Genomic DNA, 19,448 nt, shown 5'->3' with positions numbered 1-19,448 from the left:
GCCTCCCGAGTAGCTGGGATTACAGGTGCCCGCCATCATGCCCAGCTATTTTTTGTATTTTTGGTAGAGACAGGGTTTCACCATGTTGGCCAGGATGGTCTCGATCTCTTGACCTTTTGATCCATCTTCCTTGGCCTCCCAAAGTGCTGGGATTACAGGTGTCAGTCACTGCGCCTGGCCGACAGTTTTTTGTTGTTTTTTTTTTTTCTTTTAGCATTTGAAAACTGTCGTCCTACTTCATATTGGCTTCCATGGTTTATGGTGACAGACCTGCCATCAATTAAATTGTTTTCTTCTATTGGTAAGGTGTCATTTCTCTCTCACTGCTTTCATAATTTGTTTTGTCTTTAGTATTCAAAAGTTTGAATATGATATTTCCTGGTGTAGATTTCTTTGGGTTTATAATTTTTGGGGTTTGCTTGGTTTCTGGAATCTGTAGGTTTTTGTCTTTTGCCATATTTGTAAAATTTTCAGTGTTTATTCCTTCAAATGTTTTTGGCCTCACTTTTTCTCCTCCCTTACAGAACTCCGTTGACATGAATGTTAGATCATTTGATATAGCCATAAAGTTCCCTGAGACTCTATCTTTTGTTTGTTTGTTTTTTTTTTTTGAGACGGAGTCTCGCTCTGTCTCCCCGGCTGGAGTGCGGTGGCCGGATCTCAGCTCACTGCAAGCTCCGCCTACTGGGGTCACGCCATTCTCCTGCCTCAGCCTCCCGAGTAGCTGGGACTACAGGCGCCCGCCACCTCGCCCGGCTAGTTTTTTGTATTTTTTAGTAGAGATGGGGTTTCACCGTGTTAGCCAGGATGGTCTCAATCTCCTGACCTCGTGATCCGCCCACCTCGGCTCCCGAAGTGCTGGGATTACAGGCGTGAGCCACCGCGCCCCGCCGACTCTATCTTTTTAACACTATTTTTTTTTCCTGTTTTTCAGGTCAGATGATGTCTATTATTGTATCATCAAATTCCCTGATGTTTTCCTATCTGGCCTGTCTATTCTGCTGTTAAGCCCATCTGCACTGAGGTTTCTATTTTGGTTCTATGGTATGTTTCAGTTCTGAAATTTCCACTGGAGTCTTTCCAGCTTCTTCTTCACTGAGACTTTTCTGTTTTTGCATTTGTTATAAGAGTTTATTGAAGCATTGCTTATTGAAGCATTTTTGTGATGACTGTTTAAAAATGCTTGTCAGTAAGTAAAAGAGTATAACTGGATGTTTGTAACACCAAAGATGCATGCTTGAGGGGATGGACACCCCATTCTTCATGATGTGATTATTACGCATTGCATGCCTGTATCAAATCATCTCATGTACCCCATAAATATATACATCTATGTACCCAGAGAAATAAAAAATAAAAAGTTAAAAACCCTTGTCCGTTCATTCTAACATCTTTTTCCTCTTGATGTTGGAATTTGTTGATCATCTTTTTTCATGTAAGTTGAGATTTTATGATCCTTGGTATGAAGAGTAATTGTTGATTGAAACCTGGACATTGGGGCATTATGTTATGAGATTCAGGATATTATTTAATCTTCTGTTCTGGCAGGTCTCCTCTGACACTGTTTTGGTAGGGGAAGGGGAACGCTGCTTCATTCCTACCAGGTGGGATTGGAAATAGAGGTTCTCTCCACTTTGCCCCTATTGACACCCAAGGGGAGAGCCCCCCTCATCACGGCTGGGAGGGAGGATTTTAGACTCCTTATCTGGCCTCTGCTGATACCACCCGGGCCGGGAGGGGCAAGAATATCTTGTTATTGCTCCCATGCAGCTGACACTGCATGGGGGGTGGCCGTGGTACTGCTGGAGGAGGGAGAGAGTCCTGACTGTCCTGTAGGCCTCCTGTGACACTAAACCCCAGAGGAGAAAAGAAGAGCCTCACTGCAGCCTGTAGAGTTAAGTCCAGGCTTCCCGTGTGGTCTCCACTGACACCATGGTGGTGGGGCGGGGGTGCTTCCATGTCTCTTAGCAGGAATGAAAGTCCTGGATCTCTCGCTTACCTTTCCCTGACTCCACCCCAGTGGGGAAGTTTGAGTGCCTTGTTACAGCCTGCGAAGGATAGAAGACTGGACTCCCTCCCTGGCCTTTTCTGGTGTGGATGTGGGTGGGCAAAATGATATTTTCGGTGGTGTTTGGCTGAGTTGAGTGGTTGTTGTCTAAAGGTTTTCTGCCTTTCTAGGCTGCCTCTTTTTTGGTTCTTTAAGCAGAGCAAGCTCTTCTGGTTTGTTTGTTTTGTCTGCACCTATTGGTGTTTCTGGTTGTTGGTTTCTCCAGCTCCCACTCTGGAATTTATGAGATAAAGAGTTAATCCAGGGAGCCCACCACAGTGTCATTCCTGGGGTCTCAATGTCTTTAGGTGGTTTGGCTCCTTCTTCTACCTTTCAGAGTCTTCTTATGTTTATTCGATATGTAATTTCCAGGGTTTTTAGGAGGAGGAATATGGAAATATAATCATTTTGGAAGTTCTCTACCTTGTCTCTTAAATGTATGAGAATAATTATTCTTATAACCTAAATGTCCAATAACAGATCAATGCACCTTATGGTACATTATGCAAGCAGTAAAATGATGGCTACAGGCTGGGTGCAGTGGCTCATGCCTGTAATCCCAGCACTTTGGGAGGCTGAGGTGGGCGGATCACAAGGTCAGGAGATCGAGACCATCATGGCTAACATGGTAAAACCCTGTCTCTACTAAAAAAAACAATAAAACAAAAAAACAAAAAATTAGCCTGGCATGGTGGCGCATGCCTGTAGTCCCAGCTACTCCGGAGGCTGAGGTAGGAGAATCTCTTGAACCCGGGAGGGGGAGATTGCAGTGAGCTGTGACAGTGCGACTGCACTCCAGCCTGGGTGACACAGTGAGACTTTGTCTCAAAAAAAAAAAAAAAAAAAAAGTGATGGCTACAATACAATCTTATATTTTTATTAGAATTAAAAATGCTTAGATGACATAAATGAAAGAAAGATTACACAAGTGTGTGCATATGTTAGTATGATTATAGCTGTGTGGAAAAATCTATCATAAGAAAGAAAACCATAAGAAAGTACCCCAAAATATTGACTATGGCTGTTTGGAAGATGAAATCCTAAGTGATTTTTTCCCTTTTAATGAGCCAAATTTAAAAAATGAGAATCTAGTACTTTCATAATAGAAAAAATACATTTTATCATATTCTATTCCTAATTTTTTTCTCAGAAAGATACACACAACTGTTTTCTAAGATATATGCCATTTTGCATGGGTTCATTAATGTATTTGTATTTGAGGAGTTAAAAAATATTTTCAACCTGGGTTTAGGTATGTTGAAACTATGGTTATGGGTTTAGATGATTCCCTTGCCATAAAATGAATATTCTATCAACAGTAATCAGCCATAGAGCTATATTTACCATGCGAAAGGAGTAAAACATGTTTTATTTGGAGATGAGCAGGAACGCTTTATGGGCTCCCAGCGTACCACAAATAAGCCGGAAGGAGAGGAAATAGTAAAGCAGAAAGACTGAGGATGCCTGGAGGGCAATTCCAGGATATGAGCGCCCCCTGGATTTGTGATTCCTCTTTGGACGTCCCTGGTTGACGCCCCATCTCCTTTCTAGGATGCTGCTGGCTTTGATTCCTCTACCTGCTGTCCTTAACATTCACAAACAGCAGTTTTCAACCGTGCAGATGACATAGGCTGAGCATGGCTCACAAGTGTTGCTCGAGGTGCATGTGGTCGAACATGGGTTACAGGAAAGCCTGGGGAAAAATTGATTTTAAACCAAGCTTAGCAAGGGAATCTTGATAAAATGGAAACTCAGACAAACCATGTCAAAGTTTGCCCACAAATTATGTTCTGAAAAAAACTCTGCACAATAGCATTGACTGAAGCCTGTTTCTTCTCCGCACCCAGAATTGCCACTTCATGTTCACTGTAGCAGTGGCAGTTGAATAGTATTTTGTATTTTTTCTTGATTTTGCAAATGTTATCTCAGGCCTATTCCTGATTTTCCTTTAGTGGAAAACAGGAACAAAGGGAGATGCCAGCATGAAGTGTTACACTAATAATTAATCTGCCTTTATAATATTTTAAAAATATCTCTAGTGTCACGTGCTTAACCTCAGCCACTGTTCAGCCCTCTTTTAAGAAGATCCCTGAACACATTGGGGAGGTTTGAACTTGTCCAGACCTTGGGGAAACAGGATTCTTTTACATCAGCCTCTTTGTGACTCTGGGGGGTATCATGAGTAACTGTGGAACTTGCCTGCTGTCCTCACTGTCCAGCAGGCCCCGATACGTGTTGATCTCGCCCTCCAGCCGGGCCTTCATGTCCAGGAGCACCTGGTACTCCTGGTTCTGTCGCTCCAGGTCGCAGCGGATCTCGGCCAGCTGGTTCTCCACGTTATCGATCAGGCGCTGAATCTGGGCCAGCTGGGAGCTGTACTGCGCCTCGGTTTCTGCCACGGTGCATTCCAGAGATTCTGTCTGCAGGAGGAAACATTGTCCAAAGGACCATGAAGTGCAGTCTCTCGGGCCAGAGTGCCTACGTTCAAATCCTTGCTTACCCTTCTCTAGCTACGTGACCACTGGCAAATTATTTAGCTTCTGTGAGTCTCAGTTTTATTCTCTATATAGTGAGGAATGCAAATTATTTGTCTCATTAGAGGGTTGTGAAGATTAAGAGTTAATATGTGTAAAGCATTTAGAACAGTGCCAGCCGTACTGCCACTGTTCTACATGTCAGCTATCACTACCGCCACTATGACTACAGCAATACATGACTTATTTGTGAAGCTTAAGGACTATCAACAGCATATGAGAGGAAAGATTGCGTTTGGGCTCTTGGCAGGGAGGGGTAGTATAGTGCTGTTAGGAGAAGAGGCTCTGGATACCAGAGGCTGGGAAGGGCATGTGTGTGGTAAGGGGATGAAGAGAGGTTGGTTAATGGGTGCAAACATACAGCTAGACAGAAGGAGTACGTTTTCATGTTGGACAGCAGAGAAGGGTGACTACAGTTAACAACAATACACTGTGCATTTCAAAATAGCTAGAAGAGTGGGCTTGAAATGTTCCCAACACATAGAAATGATAAATACTTGAGGTGATGGATGCTGTAAATATCCTGACTTGATCGTTACACATTCTATGCATGTTACAAAATATCACATCTACTCCATAAATATTTACAAATATTGTATATCAATAAAAATAAATTTAAAAAGAGAGAGAGAAGAGGCTCTGGGATTCAACTGGCTGAACTCAGCTTCCAAGTTTGCCTCTTAGAATTGCATCCTTTGCACGTTACTTAATCTGAGTCTCAGTTTTCCTTATCTGTGTCATGGGATAAAGGTATCTATCCCGTGAAGTTACTGTGAGGCTTAAATGAGCATAGTGCCTCTCACTGGATGAATGCTCAGCTATTGTTCTCCTAGGTATTCTCCGCAGGACCTAATGACATGCACACAGTGGTGCTTGACCAGAACTGGTTCATGTCATCTTGGACGCATGGTGTTCTTGTTGCTTGAGTGGGGTGGGGTACAGTGAAGGATCAGGTTGAAGTGTAGATCCTGTAGGGAAACTGTAGGATGAAATGTTTGAAAATGATTCTTTGTTTTAGATATAACAGTGAGCCTGGAAAACTGGCCTGAATCAAATGAGAATTAAAACCTGCTGGAATGCTTAAATGACCATGGCCTGGAGGTTTCTCTCGCTGCTTCTCCCTCCCTGTCTCTGGAGGCTGCTGCAGCATCAGACTCAAGCCCAGGAGTGAAGGTAAGGCATCTTAGAGGGACAACACAAGCTGTGGACCTGTCACTTCTGCTTCTATTAATACTGGGTAAACGGCAGTACTTGGGAAAGGCAAGGAAATGTGATCCCTGGATATGGAAGAGGGCTTAACATCTCAGAGCCTGACTTATCAGTGACATAACGGACACTGCCTTTGCCTCACGCACCAGGCTTTGCTGTGCTTGGAGCTCAATTTCCAGAGCATTGGCTGTGCGTTTCAGTTCCAAGATCTCCGTCTGGCAGCCCTGCAGCTGCTCCGCACTGGACAGTTGCTGCTGATTCAGCTCTTCTGTCTGAAACACAGGCACCATTAGAGAATTCACAAAAGGCAGAAGTCTGTAACCCTGCCGTTTTCTCAATCTGGGTGCTGACCTGAACAGCGAACCATTCTTCGGCTTCTCTGCGATTGTTGGCAAGCACCGTTTCATACTGACAGCGCATCTCATCCAGGACCCTGTTGAGGTCAAGGGTGGGGGCAGTGTCCAGCTCCACACTGAGGCGTTCGCCAAGCTGTCCACGAAGCAAGTTGACTTCCTGAAAGTGGGATGGCATAAAGAATGTCACAGAATGATGGGGAAAAATCCATTTGACATCCAGGCATTCTACTTCTGTTTTGTGGAGTAGTAGGTAAAAGTGTGAGATTTTGATTCAGGTTGTCTGGGCTAAATCTCTTTTCACCACTTAGAAGGGCCTCAATTTCTTCGTCTGTAAAATGGACATAATAATTGGACATTTTTCCAGAAGGTTATTGTGAGATCTAGAAGAGTTAATCTACACATAATTAACTTATAAAAGTTAATTATGACACATAGTAAGGTGTCAATAAATGTTAGCTATGATTGTCATCAACAAATATTCAAAGAGCAAATGTACTTTGTTACATCATTCACCTTTTCATTTTCTAGCTTTAGCAATGTATCAATCACTTTATATTTTATGACTTTTAAAAGTTTATAAATGCGGAATATTTAAAAACACTGGTCCAGATAGTGCATGAGTCCTTATCCCTTTTTTGAAATGGACTTCACAGTCTGTTTCTCAGACTGATTTTCATACCCTGTGGATTGGAGCTAGGGGTGGCATAAAGCCTCCAAAGGAAGCCATTTTGAAGTTACTCACCTCCTCCTCAAAGGCAAGGGCAGGAGAAGAGTTTGGTTCCTTTGTCTGGCACTGTGTAGGGGCTATTTCACATGTTAATTCAGAGACACGCTGGAATGATCAGGTTGAATAGTAATAATGCCTCGAGTAGTTTTTCGCTTTTTTGTTTGTTTGTTTTGTGAGATGGAGTCTTGCTCTGTTGCCCAGGTTGGAATGCAGTGGCGAGCTCTCGGCTCACTGCAACCTCCGCCTCCTGGGTTCAAGCTATTCTCCTGCCTCAGCCTCCCGAGTAGCTGGGACTACAGGCACCCGCCACCATGCCCAGCTAATTTTTGTATTTTTAGTAGAGATGGGGTTTCATCATATTGGCCAGGCTGGTCTCGAACTCCTGACCTTGTGATCCACCTGCCTCGGCCTCCCAAAGTGCTCGGATTACAGGCATGAGCCACCGCGCTTGGCCCTGCCTGGAGTAGTTTTATTCCAGCTTAAGCAACATCTGCCCAAATTTGATTTACAAACATCAACAGATCATCTGTCAGTGTTAAGTACGTTACTCTCGGAGTCCTTCAGTGGCGTTGCCGCTTTCCTTACCTCTTCATGGTTTTTCTTAAGGCAAAGGAGATCTTCCTTCAGAGACTCCACATGAGCCTCCAGATCAGATTTGCACAGGGTCAGCTCATCCAGGATCCCATGCAGGCCACTGATGTCTGCCTCTAATAGCTGGCGAAAGGACAGTTCACTCTCGTACCTTTCACGGCAAAAGAGAAATCCAATGCTTACTTTGCTGAACGCTGTGCAAAGTGTGGGGATACGTGGAGGATCGACACATGGACTTCAGGAAGCCACATGCATAATTTCTCTTAATTCCTAAGTAATGATAAATTCAAGCTTTTAAAACATTCTTGACTTTAAAATATTATATAGAGAATATTTGTGTGTGTGTGTGTGTGTGTGTGTGTGTGTGTGAGAGAGAGAGAGATTAAGAGAGAGAGAGAGAGAGAGAGCCATAAATTATTTTCAAATTAAAATTAAGGCAGGGCGTGGTGGCTCATGCCTGTAATCCCAGCACTTTGGGAGGCCGAGGCAGGTGGATCACCTGAGGTCAGGAGTTCAAGACCAGCCTGGTCCACATGGTGAAACCCCATCTCTACTGAAAATTAGCTGGGTGTGGGTGGCGGCGCATGCCTGCCTGTAATCCTGGCTACTCAGGAGGCTGAGGTAGGAGAATCGCTTGAACCCAGGAAGCAGAGGTTGCAGTGAGCCGAGATAGCGCCATTGCACTCTAGCCTGGGCGACAAGAGTGAAACTCCTCAAAATAAGTACATTAAATTAAATTAAATTAAACTTACTTTGACTTAAAGTCATCAGTGGCCAGTTTGCAGTTGTCAAGCTGTACAGCAAGTCTAGAATTCTCTGCTTTCGTGCATAAGATCTGGGAAGCAAGCCATTATGTGACAAATGATTCTTTGAGAGAAACCTAAATAAACTTCTATCCAACAGCTATGCCATTAGTTATCTTTTGAAAGTCTTTATAAGAAAGTATAAAATCACCCTCAGCCTGCTTTTCTTATTGACCTTGTCGCTTCATGAAGAAAAAAGCAGTGCCAATTTAGAAGCAAAATAGAGAAATAAAAAGGTTTAGTTTTTTGATAACATAAGACACTTTGCAACATCCCTAGGCAGTTGAACACCATTAACGTTTTCTCCATCAGTAGTTTGTATTATGACTATATCCTCTCCCATAATAATAGAAATTCATCAAGGAGACAAGAAAATGATTACTAGGTGGTTAAAAAGATGGCATTTGACGATTTGTGTTCAGATAATATAAATGTTCAGTGTCAAATACAAAAGCGATTTTGGATGTAATACAGTTTTTCTGCATTCTATAGATGATGAAGGAAAAGCCTAAGGGCGAGTTACTTTATTATAGTCACTCAGTTATCAGGGGTAGTTCTGGCGCTGGTGCTGAGGTTTTCTGACTTTCAGTCCAGTGGTCTCCCCTATGTACCATTAACTCCTGAAATTCCCCTTTCCCTTGGTTGCCTTCTGTAAAACAGTCCCTTCTGGTAGAAAGATAAAGCAAGTCATAGATCCGGAAGGTGGAGCACTAGGGCAACAGGACACACACCTTTTGTTGGAGATCTTCAATGGTGTTGAAGTAACACTGATAATCCGGGCACACCATTGGGATATCCTGTTCACATTGTTCTTGGATCCTGGATTCCAGCTCTGCGTTGGTCTCCTCCAGGCTGCGCACCTTCTCCAGATAGTTGGCAAGTCTGTCATTCAGGAACTGCATCGTCTCCTTCTCATTGCTAGTGAACACCCCATCCTCACACCAGACACAGTTCCCCACCAAGCAGGGACTGTTACAACTCCCAGTAAAGTAGCAAGGCAGGAGGCAACCGGTCAGCCCGCGAGACCTGGATAGGAAGCTTGGAGTCTGACATCGGGATGTAGCACAGGCACCGGGGAGACAAGCTGTTTCTATGGAACAGCTTGAGGCAGGTGCACACCCGGAGGCCATGGTACAGGATTCAGGAGAGCAGTGCGTGGAGGAGCAGTCAGAAGTCATCCTTCCAGAAGCAAAGACAGAGGCTGGCTGCAAAACTTCAGTTGCCTTGACTCCAAAACTCTCCTTCCCTCCTGAGAGTTTTATAACGCCCCAAAATGGGTGTTTACAGACTGCACCGGATGTTTTCTTTATCACTGATGGTGCCAGTTTTCATACAAACATCTCATTAGAGTTGTTTATTTACTGAGGAAGAGTTTTATGCCTCATAAAAGAGGGATAACTTTAGGTTACTGAAGCAGGACCTACACCATTTCCATGTGCCAGACAAAACACTTATTTCAGAAAATTGTCAAAGGAAACATTGTCCTTTTGACAGAATAAGAAAAGAAAGAGAAAATTTGGCCAATCAATAATTATAGATACAACTCATTACAAATCAGGAAAATAACATGTCCACAGATTTTGATTCTGTGCATTGATGGCTTGGGTCCCCTTTTAAAATTAGTATTACAGCTCATAAAATGACATTTATGTGTTTGTGCCACCACCATAAAAATGGTCAGTGTGATTAGCAATCTTTCAATGCTTTTTGTGTTCTCAGAGTATGTGCTGACAAGACTGGAGGAGTGAGCTATGTATTGGGCTTAATGTGTGCGTGTGTGTTTGTGTGTGTGTATACAAACATGTCTACCTTCGTACAAATGGAAAAGTCACTTTACATAACTGATAGGAATAACTTGTTTTTCTGCAGGCTAAAATGTAAATTGGTTAGAGCTGGAATTATGATCTTTGATTTTCTGAAACTTGCCTTCTCCCCATTTCTCATTTCTTGTTGTTAGATAAATTATACTATTTTACCTGTATTTCTAATGAGAGTGAAATATAAATTGTAAGTTATAACCTTTTAGTCCTTGGGAATGCCTCAATGATTATACTTCAGAGTAGGGACAAGGAACCCACAGGAGTCTTTTCTTCTGAGATATACAGCCTGTTTTCTCCTATTTATTTATTTATGAAGGCCTGAATTTCATGAAAATTAAAAATGCTGGAACTTGCAAAATAAAATTTTATTTAGGTTCCAAATCAGTGATTCCACTAGATGAAATCTCTGGTGCCAAATCTGACAGATAGGAACTTGAGATGTGTAACTTTTTTGGATTCTGTCTTGGATTTCAGCTCCATTATGAAGCATAATCTATTTCACTTTGCTTGGTTTTAGTCATTATGTTTATTTCATTTTCAAAGGTGCATAGAGAAAATTGCCTGTAGAATTTTTAAGAACATTATAGGAAAAGAAAACACAGTAATCTGAAAAAGTTAAAAATTTTTTGATCCAGAATAAACTTATTTTTTCCCCTAATCCTGAGTGCTACTTCCTAGGTAGCTGATAATAGAAACCAAACCAGAAGAACATATGTAAGTGAGTTAAAATAGTCTCTGAGGATTTATTACTCCCTGGGCAGAGTTGGGTTTGAATTTAGTGATTCTCTTTACACATGAACACTTATGCAAAAAGTTCTTAGAGTGTCTCATGGTATATTGACGCTGCTCTGTAACGAATATGAGTTCAAGGATTCAAAAACACTTCTGAAAAATTACAAATCTCTGAAAGAAAATTATCTTTTCACAGTAACCTAATGAGTCAAAAGAAAAATATCTTTGAAGAAAACCCACGTTTTGGTTGTCCATCACAGGTTCCAGTTAGCTAAAGTGCAGTCATGTAACTGCAGGTAAACTAAGAAATATTTCCTTTTGTCTGGAACTAATTTCTAATTGTAAAGTACTGGTTACTAGTTAGTGCCCTGCAGGGTAGGACTATTTGTTTTGTTCTTGATTAATTAGGTAGTGTTGTATAATAATGATCTATAGCTATAGTCTCCATCATAGAATATGGAAATCACCCAGAATTCATTTCTGTGGAGTCCTTCTTAGGGAAGAGAACTCAGGCTGGCAGGACCAGAGGAAAGCAAAAAAAAAAAAAAAAAAAAAAAAGCCTTATCCCTTTCTTCATGGTTCAGAACATATAAACAAAAAGAGTGAGCTGATACGCTATAAGATTCACCTTCTTCATCATGGTCCAGGACACATAGCCCTCCTGCACAATATTTCTGCACCCAGCTATCACCAGACTTTCAGCTAATAGAAAAATGCAACTTAGCTCACTGCAACCTTTGTGTTATCAGTACTGCACAAACCCTCTTCAGCACACAGCACAAGCACCATGCTGTAAAATCTCCAGCGCACCTTTTTCTCCTTGCAGACAGCCCCTTCTCTGCTGTGCTGCCCATTGCTTCCTTGCAACGTATTTTCATACTTTCTCTAATAAATCTGCCTTTCTTTACCTACAACTATGTTGATAAATTCTTTTTACCCCCATGCCACCAGCCCCAGATAGTCGCTAATCACCCGTGACAATTTCTGTGGTGCATCATCATCAGAAGAAAGGAGCATTGGGAATACAGAAAAAGAAATAGATATCATGAAAGGCCATGATAAAAAACAAAACAAAAACAGAAAACAACAACAAAAACAAACAAAAACACTGTAGTTTATTTTGTATAATACTCTGTATTATTTATTTTGTATAATACTTACAACATCCACCTAGGCTGCCAGAATCATTTCCCTAAAATACACACCTGCTTTTCGTCGCCCTCCACTTATGGAGTGCAAGCTTTCTACCTTGGCAAATATGACCTTCTCTAACCTAGTGCCCATTTACCTTTCTGGGCTCACTTCGTGATGTTCTCTTTCACAAACCCTAAGCTCCAGCCATCCTTCAAGCTTTGTAGGTACTATTTTCTTGGTCAAATGCTCTTCTGCCATTCCTTTCCTGGATGAACTCACATGTCAAGACTTAGCTGAAACATCATTCAGCTGCCTCATGTGGAGGTGGGGCTCCTCCCAGAGCACTTCGCATGCATTTCTGCTATAGCAGTTGTCTTGTGGCTTTTAACATTTGTGCATCAGGTTATAAGAGTTTACATGCGGCTTTAAGAAATTTGGCTCAGGGCCAAGGCTAGTATATACACGCAGTAACAAGGTTGATTTTCACTGTTTTGGGCAACAACCTAAGTAACTTTAACAGTGCCTGGGAATGTTCAAGGCCCGGCTCGGGTTCAAGCTGCAAGGGGAACACACAGCTGGCCGGGCCACGGGATGATCAAGGCACTCTGTTTCCCAAGGCAAAGAAGGAAGTGGGGGCTGATCTGGGGGACCCTACAGTACGATCAGTCATCTTGAATGACTTGGTCACTCTACATTATCTTTTACATAAATTGCTTTATTCAATTAGTTGACAGGATTAGCAAATGGATTTTTTCCCCCATCTATGTTGATGAGAAATATTGCCTGTAATTTTCCTTTCTTCTAATGACCTAGCTAGGTTTTGGTATCAAGTTGTATACTGGGTTCACGATATGGCTTGGCTTTGTGTCCCACCCAAACTTCATCTTGAATTGTAATCCCCAAATCCCCACGTGTTAGGTGAGGGACCTGGTGGGAGGTGATTGGATCATAGGGGCAGTTTCCTCTATGCTGTTCTTGTGATAGTGAGTGAGTTCTCAGGAAATCTAATGGTTTTATAAGTGTGTGACAGTTCCTCCTTCACACGCTGTCTCTCACTGGCCCCCATTGTAAGAAGTGCCTGCTTCCCCTTCCACCATTATTGTAAGTTTCCTGAGGCCTCCCTAGCCATGTGGAACTGGGACTCAATTACACCTCCTTCCTTTATAAATTATCCAGTCTCAGATATTTCTTTATAACAGTGTGAGAATGGAGTAATACGGTTCATAAATTAAATTGAGAAATGTTTCCTCTTTATTTCATGAGATTCTGTAAGATGAGTGTTATTTCTTCCTTAAATGTTTGATGGAGTCCAGTGAGGCCATGTCTTCCAGGAGTCTCCCATGTGAAAAAGTTGTGTTTTGTTTTTAACTAGGAAAAAAAAGTCTGGGCATGGTGGCTCAAGCCTGTAATCCCAGCATTTTGGGAGGCCAGGCAGGCAGATCACTTAAGGGCAGAGTTTGAGACCAGCCTGGCTAATATGCTGAAGCCTTGTCTCCACTAAAAATACAAAAAATAGCTGGGCATAGTGGCAAACACCTGTAGTCCTAGCTTTTCGGGAGGCTGAGGCATGAAAATTGGTGAAACCTGGAAGGTGGAGGTTGCAGTGAGTTGAGATCACACCATTGCACTCTAGCTTGAATGAGAGTGAGACTCCGTTTCAAACACACATACACATACACACACGCCCACACTCACAAATATATATATATTTGCTTACCTCTACATCAAATATTAAAAAATATCAAATTGCTTACCTCTACATATAGAAACCCCACAAAGCTATTCAGTTGTTCTATTTCATTTTGTGTGAAAGTTGCATTTTTCAAGGAGTTTGTTCACTTCACCTAAGTTGCAAAAATACTGAAATAAAGTGGTTCGTAATAATCCTTATCATGAATTTTAGTATCTGTAGTGTCTATATATTCTCACTATTTAATTCCAGATGTTGGTAATTTGTGTTTTATCTCATGCTTCCCCCATCAATCTGGCTTGATGTTCATCAGATTAATACTAATGTATTGTATATTTCAAAGTTGCTGAAAGAGTACATTTTTTATGTTCTCACCATAAAACAATGATAAGGTGTTAGGTGATGGATATGTTAATTAGCTTGATTTACTGTTTCCACAATGCATAAATCAAAACACCACATTGTACCCCACAAACATACGTATACACAATTATTATTTGCCAACTAAAAAATAACTAAATAGAAGTACTTCATGAATCCTTTCAAAGAATCATATTTTAGCTTCATTAATTTCCTCATTGCTTTCTATTTCATTGACTTCTGATATTATGTTTATTATTTCTTTCTTTCTACTTACTTTGAATTTTAATTGTTCTTTTTCTATTTAGTTGAAATGAAAACTTAAGTGATTGAAGAAGATATAAATGAAGGTGATAAAGATGTAAATCTTATTTTCTAATATAATCATTTGCTGTATATTTTCTACTAATCCAATGCTGTATGTATCTTACTAATTTTTAAAATCTTGTGTTTCCATTATCATTCAGCTCATAATTTCTTAAGCTGTATTGGTATTTATTATTTGATCCATAGGTTATTAGAACTGTGTTGTTTGATTTTCAAGTATTTGGTGATTTTTCTAAATATCTTATTGATTTCTCATTTAATTCCGTTGTGGTCAGATAACATATTTTGTTAGATTTTGGAATTTATGGAGACAAATTTAATGGCCCAGAATATAGTCTACTTTGGTGAGAGTTCCTTGTGCATTTGAAAAGAATGTATATTCTGTAATTGTAAGGGGTAACATTCTGTGAATGTAACTGGGTAAAATTGCTTGATATTATTATTCAAATCTTCTTTATCCTTGGTAATTTTCTTGTCTGTTTGTTCTCTCAGATACTGACAGGGGATATTAAAATCATGAAATGTGATTTTGGATTTATCTGTTTCTCTCTTGACTTCTGGGATTTTTTTTTTTGCCTTATTTATTTTGAAGCTCTGTTATTGGGTCATATTTTTATGGATTATGGGACCACCTGATGAATTTTCCCTTTTTCATTATGAAATATCACCTTAAAAATTATCTAATATTTAAATGACCAAACTTCTTTCTTATCATTACTATTTGCATGGTATGTCTTTTTTTCAGACTATAGCATTCAATTTTCTTGTGCTTTTATATTTAAAGCAAATCTCTTTTAAACAGCATAGTGTTGGGTTTTCTTTTTAAATCCAATCTGACATCCTCTGACTTTTTATAGGAGTGCTTACTTTATAATTAATGTAATTATTGATACGGTTGGTTTAAAATCTACCATCTTGCTATTTGTTTTTTATTTCCATGTCTTTTCGCTTCCCTTCCCCTTTGTGTCTCATCTTATTTTGGGCCAATCAAACATTCTGCTTTATTTTCTATGCTAGCTTTATAAGTATATATCTTTTAATGGCTTTTCTAAAGGGTGGGATAGTTCTCCCAGGATTATGATATGCATCTTTACATTATTACAGTCCACTTGGAATTAATAATGTAGCACTTTATGTAAAATACGAGAACCTTACCACAGTAGAGTTCTTTTTGCTCCTTTCTGTTCTTTGTGCTATTATTGTCAAATTGCTTACTTCTGCATGTAGAAACCCCACAATGCCATTGTTTTTGCTTTAAATAATTGTCTTTTGGAATATTGAGAAAACAAAAAAGAGAAAGTCTCATATTTTATCCATGTATTTACCATTTTCAGTGATTTTTTTCCTTCCTGAAGGTCTGAGACTTCATTTTGTATCATTACTCTTAAAATGCTTTTTATTGTGGCAAAATACAAGTAACATAAAATTTACTATCTTAACTGTTTTAAAGTGTACAACCCAGTGGTATTAAGTACATTCAAATGTTCTGTGGGCATCACCACCATCCTTCTCCATAACTCTCTTCACCTTTTAAAACTGAAACTCTGTTTCCTTTAAACAACTGCCCATTAACCCCACCCTTGTGTCCTGGCAACCACTGTTCTACTTTTCATCTCTGATTTTTTTACTACATTTAACTACCTCATATAAGTGAAAGCATATAAGTGAATAGTATCTTTTTGTGACTGGCTTACTTCACTTAGCACAATGTCTTCAAGGTTAATTCATGTTGTGGCATGTGTCAGAAAGTCCTTCCCTTTTAGGGCTGAATAATATTCCATTGAATGGATGTACCACATTTTGATTATCCATCCATCTATCAATCAATGCTTGTTTCTTTTTATATTTTAGCTATTGCGATTATTGCTGCTATGAACACAAGTATACAAATGTCTTTTAGAGACCCTGCTTTCAATTCTTTTGGGCATATACCCAGAAGTGGAAGTGCAGGATCATAAGGCAATTCTACGTTTAATTTTTTGAGGAACTGCTATATTGTTTTTCATAGTCACTGTACGATTTTACCTTCCTACCAGCAATGCTTGAGGGTTCCAGTTTCTCTCTCTCTCTCTCTATATATATTTTGTGTTTTTTTTTTTTTTTTTTTGACCGAGTCTTGCTCTGTCACCCAGGCTGGAGTGCAGTGGCACCATCTTGGCTCAGTGCAACCTCTGCCTCCCAGGTTCAAGTGATTCTCTTTCTTCAGCCTCTGAAGTAGCTGGGATTACAGGAGCCCACCACCACGCCCGGCTAATTTTTGTATTTTTAGTAGAGACGGGATTTCCCCATGTTGGCCGGGCTGATCTCAAACTCCTGACCTCAAGTGATCTGCCTGTCTTGGCCTCCCAAAGTGCTGGGATTATAGGCATGAGCCACCACACCTGGCTGTTTTGTTTTTTGTATTTTATTTTATGGTAGCCATCCTAATGGGTGGGAGGTGATGTCTCATTGTAGTTTTGATTTGCACTTTGCTAATGATTAGTGATGTGATGCTGAGTAGCTTTGCCTGTGCTTATTGGCTATTTGTATATCTTTTTTGAAGAAATGTCTATTCAAGTTCTCTGTCCTTTTCTGAACTGGTTTGTTTGTTTTTTGTCGTTGAGGTAAAATTACTCTTAAACCACAAGGACTTCCTTAGTGTTTCTTATAGTATAGATTTTCAGGCACTTAAAAAAGAAGTCAGCTTTATTCACCTAAAAGTGTTTTTATTTTTTCTTTAATATTGAAGATTGTTTTTGCAGACTGTAGTGTTCACATTTTTTTTCCTTCAGGACCTTATAAATGAGGTTTGATTTTCCTCTGACACCCATTTTATGTAAAGAGAAGTCAGACATTCATTTTTTCTTTGCTGCCTTCTATTTGATTTGGTTTTTTTCCCTTAATTGTTATTCAGCAGTTTGACTATGATATGTGTAGGTGGTGTGTGTGTGTGTGTGTGTGTGTGTGTGTGTGTGTGTATTGCAATTATCCTGCTAAGAGCTTGTTGAGATTCTTGAATATGTGGGTTAATAAAATATGTCATCAAATTTTGAAAATTTTTGCTTTCATTCCCTCCCAAATTTTTATTTCCTTTTCTTTAACTCCTGTCAATTCTGAGACTCCAATTTCATCCTTGTTTCACCACTTGATACTTTCCCACAGGCTTCTTAGCTTCTTCAATTTTTTTTCAATCCTTTTTTCTACCCTGATAGGCTGGAACCTCAAAGTCTGTTAATAGTGAATGACCTCTGTTATCTCCATTCAGCTTCTAACCACCCAGCAGCCACTCTTTGCTGTGCCTGATGGAATTTCAGCCAGCGTATATGCAACTGCACCTTCTGTAAGTACTTGAGAACTTTTACACAGTCTTCTTCACTTACCTACATATATCTTCTTCCTCTCCAGAATAGATTTCCAAACTCCATTTAGATACAGCTACTCGTGTTGCAAATGTGACATGTCTAGAGCAAGAAGAACAGAGTATTTCCATCTTGAATTCTCTCCTCCTTCTCTCCTTCTAGGTTGCAGTCAGTTCCTCTTTGACCATGTCTTTCCCATTTTACCCCCATGACAACAGTCTTCATTATTCTCAATTTTATGATCCCACAGCACTTTACTAATACTCCTGGTAGAACACATCATTTTTTTTATTATAACACAGCAATTGACATTTGACAAATAATTATTAACTGTAGGAAGAAACAAATGGATGTTGTGTTTGTATTTGTTTCACCTGCCAGATGGTTAGCTTATTTTCAGCAAGGATAATAAAACACAGGACACACCATGGGCATTTAATAAAACTTAGTTGAATAAATAATGACATTATTATAATTTTTTCATAAATAGCTCATGTCATATGGATTAGTTTATGTATTTTGTCATATTTGGTGTTTGGGTAATGTTCAATATTTCTCAACCTGTCTGAAACCATTTTTTTTGGAGGACAAGTCAGGAAAAGTCTACTTTCAAATATGCCGATGTACTAGACCATCTTATATGCAAGGACGTTTAATTTTCTTAAAACAGCAAGAACAGCAAAATTAAATTTTTGTCCATACTGCCACCATTTTTAGTTTCACTAAGGTTCCCAGTTTTTCTTAAAATGCCAATGTTCAGAGTTAAAAAACACATTTAATGAATGAACAGAAATAAACAGAAGTAATTGTAGACATTTGTGCTATGCCAGAGATGTAAAATTTATTAGGATAATCATGAAGAACTTCCTTAATTTCCAGAAAGATAGCACCCAAGACTGGAAACAGAATTCCCAAAGCACCCACAGAAAGAGACACTTTAATATGAAGGAATCGAACAGCTTCGGGAAGCTGTAGGCATCCACCAATTCAGACTGCAGTTGGTTATAGCTGAATGGTCATTGAAAGTTTCTTGGTCTCTTTTTATTTGCAAGGGGTGATTGTGATAGCAACATCCTTGTTCCAATTTCTAAAACAGAGCACATTAGTTGTAGGTACTGAGATACGTGAACGCTAAAGCTTCTATGCTGACTCTTTCAACCTCAGGCACTGAGCAAAGTAGCCATCCATCAGCAGCTTCTTGGGAGGCAGGGCTCACAGCAGGGCTGAGTGAAGGTGGTGAGGTTGAGGGTCTCCAGGCCTGGAGTTGGCTGGCAAGAGTTGAGCAGGAAGCAGGTGGGCACGCAGGGCTGAGGAATGTAGCAGGGTGGGGGACAGTTGTCACAGCAGGTGGGCTCCAGTAACCAAACCGTGTGTGGGCAGGTGCTGGGCAGGCAGACTCCGCAGCGGCAGGATTTGTCGAAGGTGCAGATGGTGGTGGCGGGCCCGGTGGGGACACTGCAGCTGCGAGAGGCACAGCAATCCATGGCAATCAGCGTCTGTGGTATTTATGGGTTTGATTGAAAAGAAGGACAAGTCTTCTGAGGTGTGAATATCTCTCCTTTCTCTGGGGCTCTTATATATCCTCTCCACTGGGAGTTGGTCCAGCCAAGAGGCTTCTTTCCTGGTTCTTGTTTATGTTAGTGTACCCATTATTCTTTAATTTGTTTGACATTTAGACACTGTAAAGAGTCCCCATTTTCCTAATTAACTTTTATTTGAGTTCATTGCTAAATCTGAACTGATTACCCTTGCTATTTGTCACTGGAACACAAGCTTTATG

The 19,448-nt window shown here is 40.2% G+C and overlaps 2 protein-coding genes across 3 annotated transcripts; both read right to left on the bottom strand.

The window, feature by feature from the left end:
- Nucleotides 1-3,166: 3,166 nt before the first annotated feature.
- Nucleotides 3,167-12,321, bottom strand: KRT40 (keratin 40, type I). Of its 2 annotated transcripts, none has more exons than XM_011998864.1 (9): nt 12,108-12,187; nt 11,448-11,521; nt 8,999-9,446; nt 8,217-8,299; nt 7,459-7,615; nt 6,142-6,303; nt 5,937-6,062; nt 4,247-4,467; nt 3,167-3,740 (listed from the first exon to the last, which is right to left on the bottom strand). In XM_011998864.1, exons 3-9 carry the CDS (start codon nt 9,443-9,445, stop codon nt 3,641-3,643), a joined length of 1,296 nt encoding a protein of 431 aa, XP_011854254.1. In that variant the 5' UTR covers nt 9,446; nt 11,448-11,521; nt 12,108-12,187; the 3' UTR covers nt 3,167-3,640. The 2 variants fall into 2 exon arrangements, with proteins under 2 accessions (XP_011854254.1, XP_011854253.1); XM_011998863.1 differs by lacking the exon at nt 12,108-12,187 and adding an exon at nt 12,233-12,321 and having other exon boundaries at nt 3,419-3,740.
- A 6,162-nt stretch (nt 12,322-18,483) lies between these two features.
- Nucleotides 18,484-19,235, bottom strand: LOC105552984 (keratin-associated protein 3-3). The gene has a single exon (XM_011998865.1). It carries the CDS (start codon nt 19,150-19,152, stop codon nt 18,856-18,858), a length of 297 nt encoding a protein of 98 aa, XP_011854255.1. The 5' UTR covers nt 19,153-19,235; the 3' UTR covers nt 18,484-18,855.
- Nucleotides 19,236-19,448: the final 213 nt, after the last annotated feature.

The sequence above is a fragment of the Mandrillus leucophaeus genome, unplaced genomic scaffold (genome assembly GCF_000951045.1).
Source record: "Mandrillus leucophaeus isolate KB7577 unplaced genomic scaffold, Mleu.le_1.0 Scaffold58, whole genome shotgun sequence".
Taxonomy (NCBI): Eukaryota; Metazoa; Chordata; class Mammalia; order Primates; family Cercopithecidae; genus Mandrillus; species Mandrillus leucophaeus.
Note: the sequence above shows the minus strand (reverse complement) of the source record. Positions and strands in the feature narration are given on the sequence as shown.

What these genes read in the sequence shown, in the direction of transcription:
- KRT40 (XM_011998863.1), bottom strand. Translation starts at nt 9,445, where the DNA reads ATGACTTCTGACTGCTCCTCCACGCACTGCTCTCCTGAATCCTGTACC. An exon ending in ACTGATGACTTTAAGTCAAA is followed by an intron (nt 7,616 to 8,216) that starts GTAAGTTTAATT and finishes TTGCCGTGAAAG; the next exon opens with GTACGAGAGTGAACTGTCCT. An exon ending in CTGGACAGTGAGGACAGCAG is followed by an intron (nt 3,741 to 4,246) that starts GCAAGTTCCACA and finishes ATTTTTCCCCAG; the next exon opens with GCTTTCCTGTAACCCATGTT.
- LOC105552984 (XM_011998865.1), bottom strand. Translation starts at nt 19,152, where the DNA reads ATGGATTGCTGTGCCTCTCGCAGCTGCAGTGTCCCCACCGGGCCCGCC.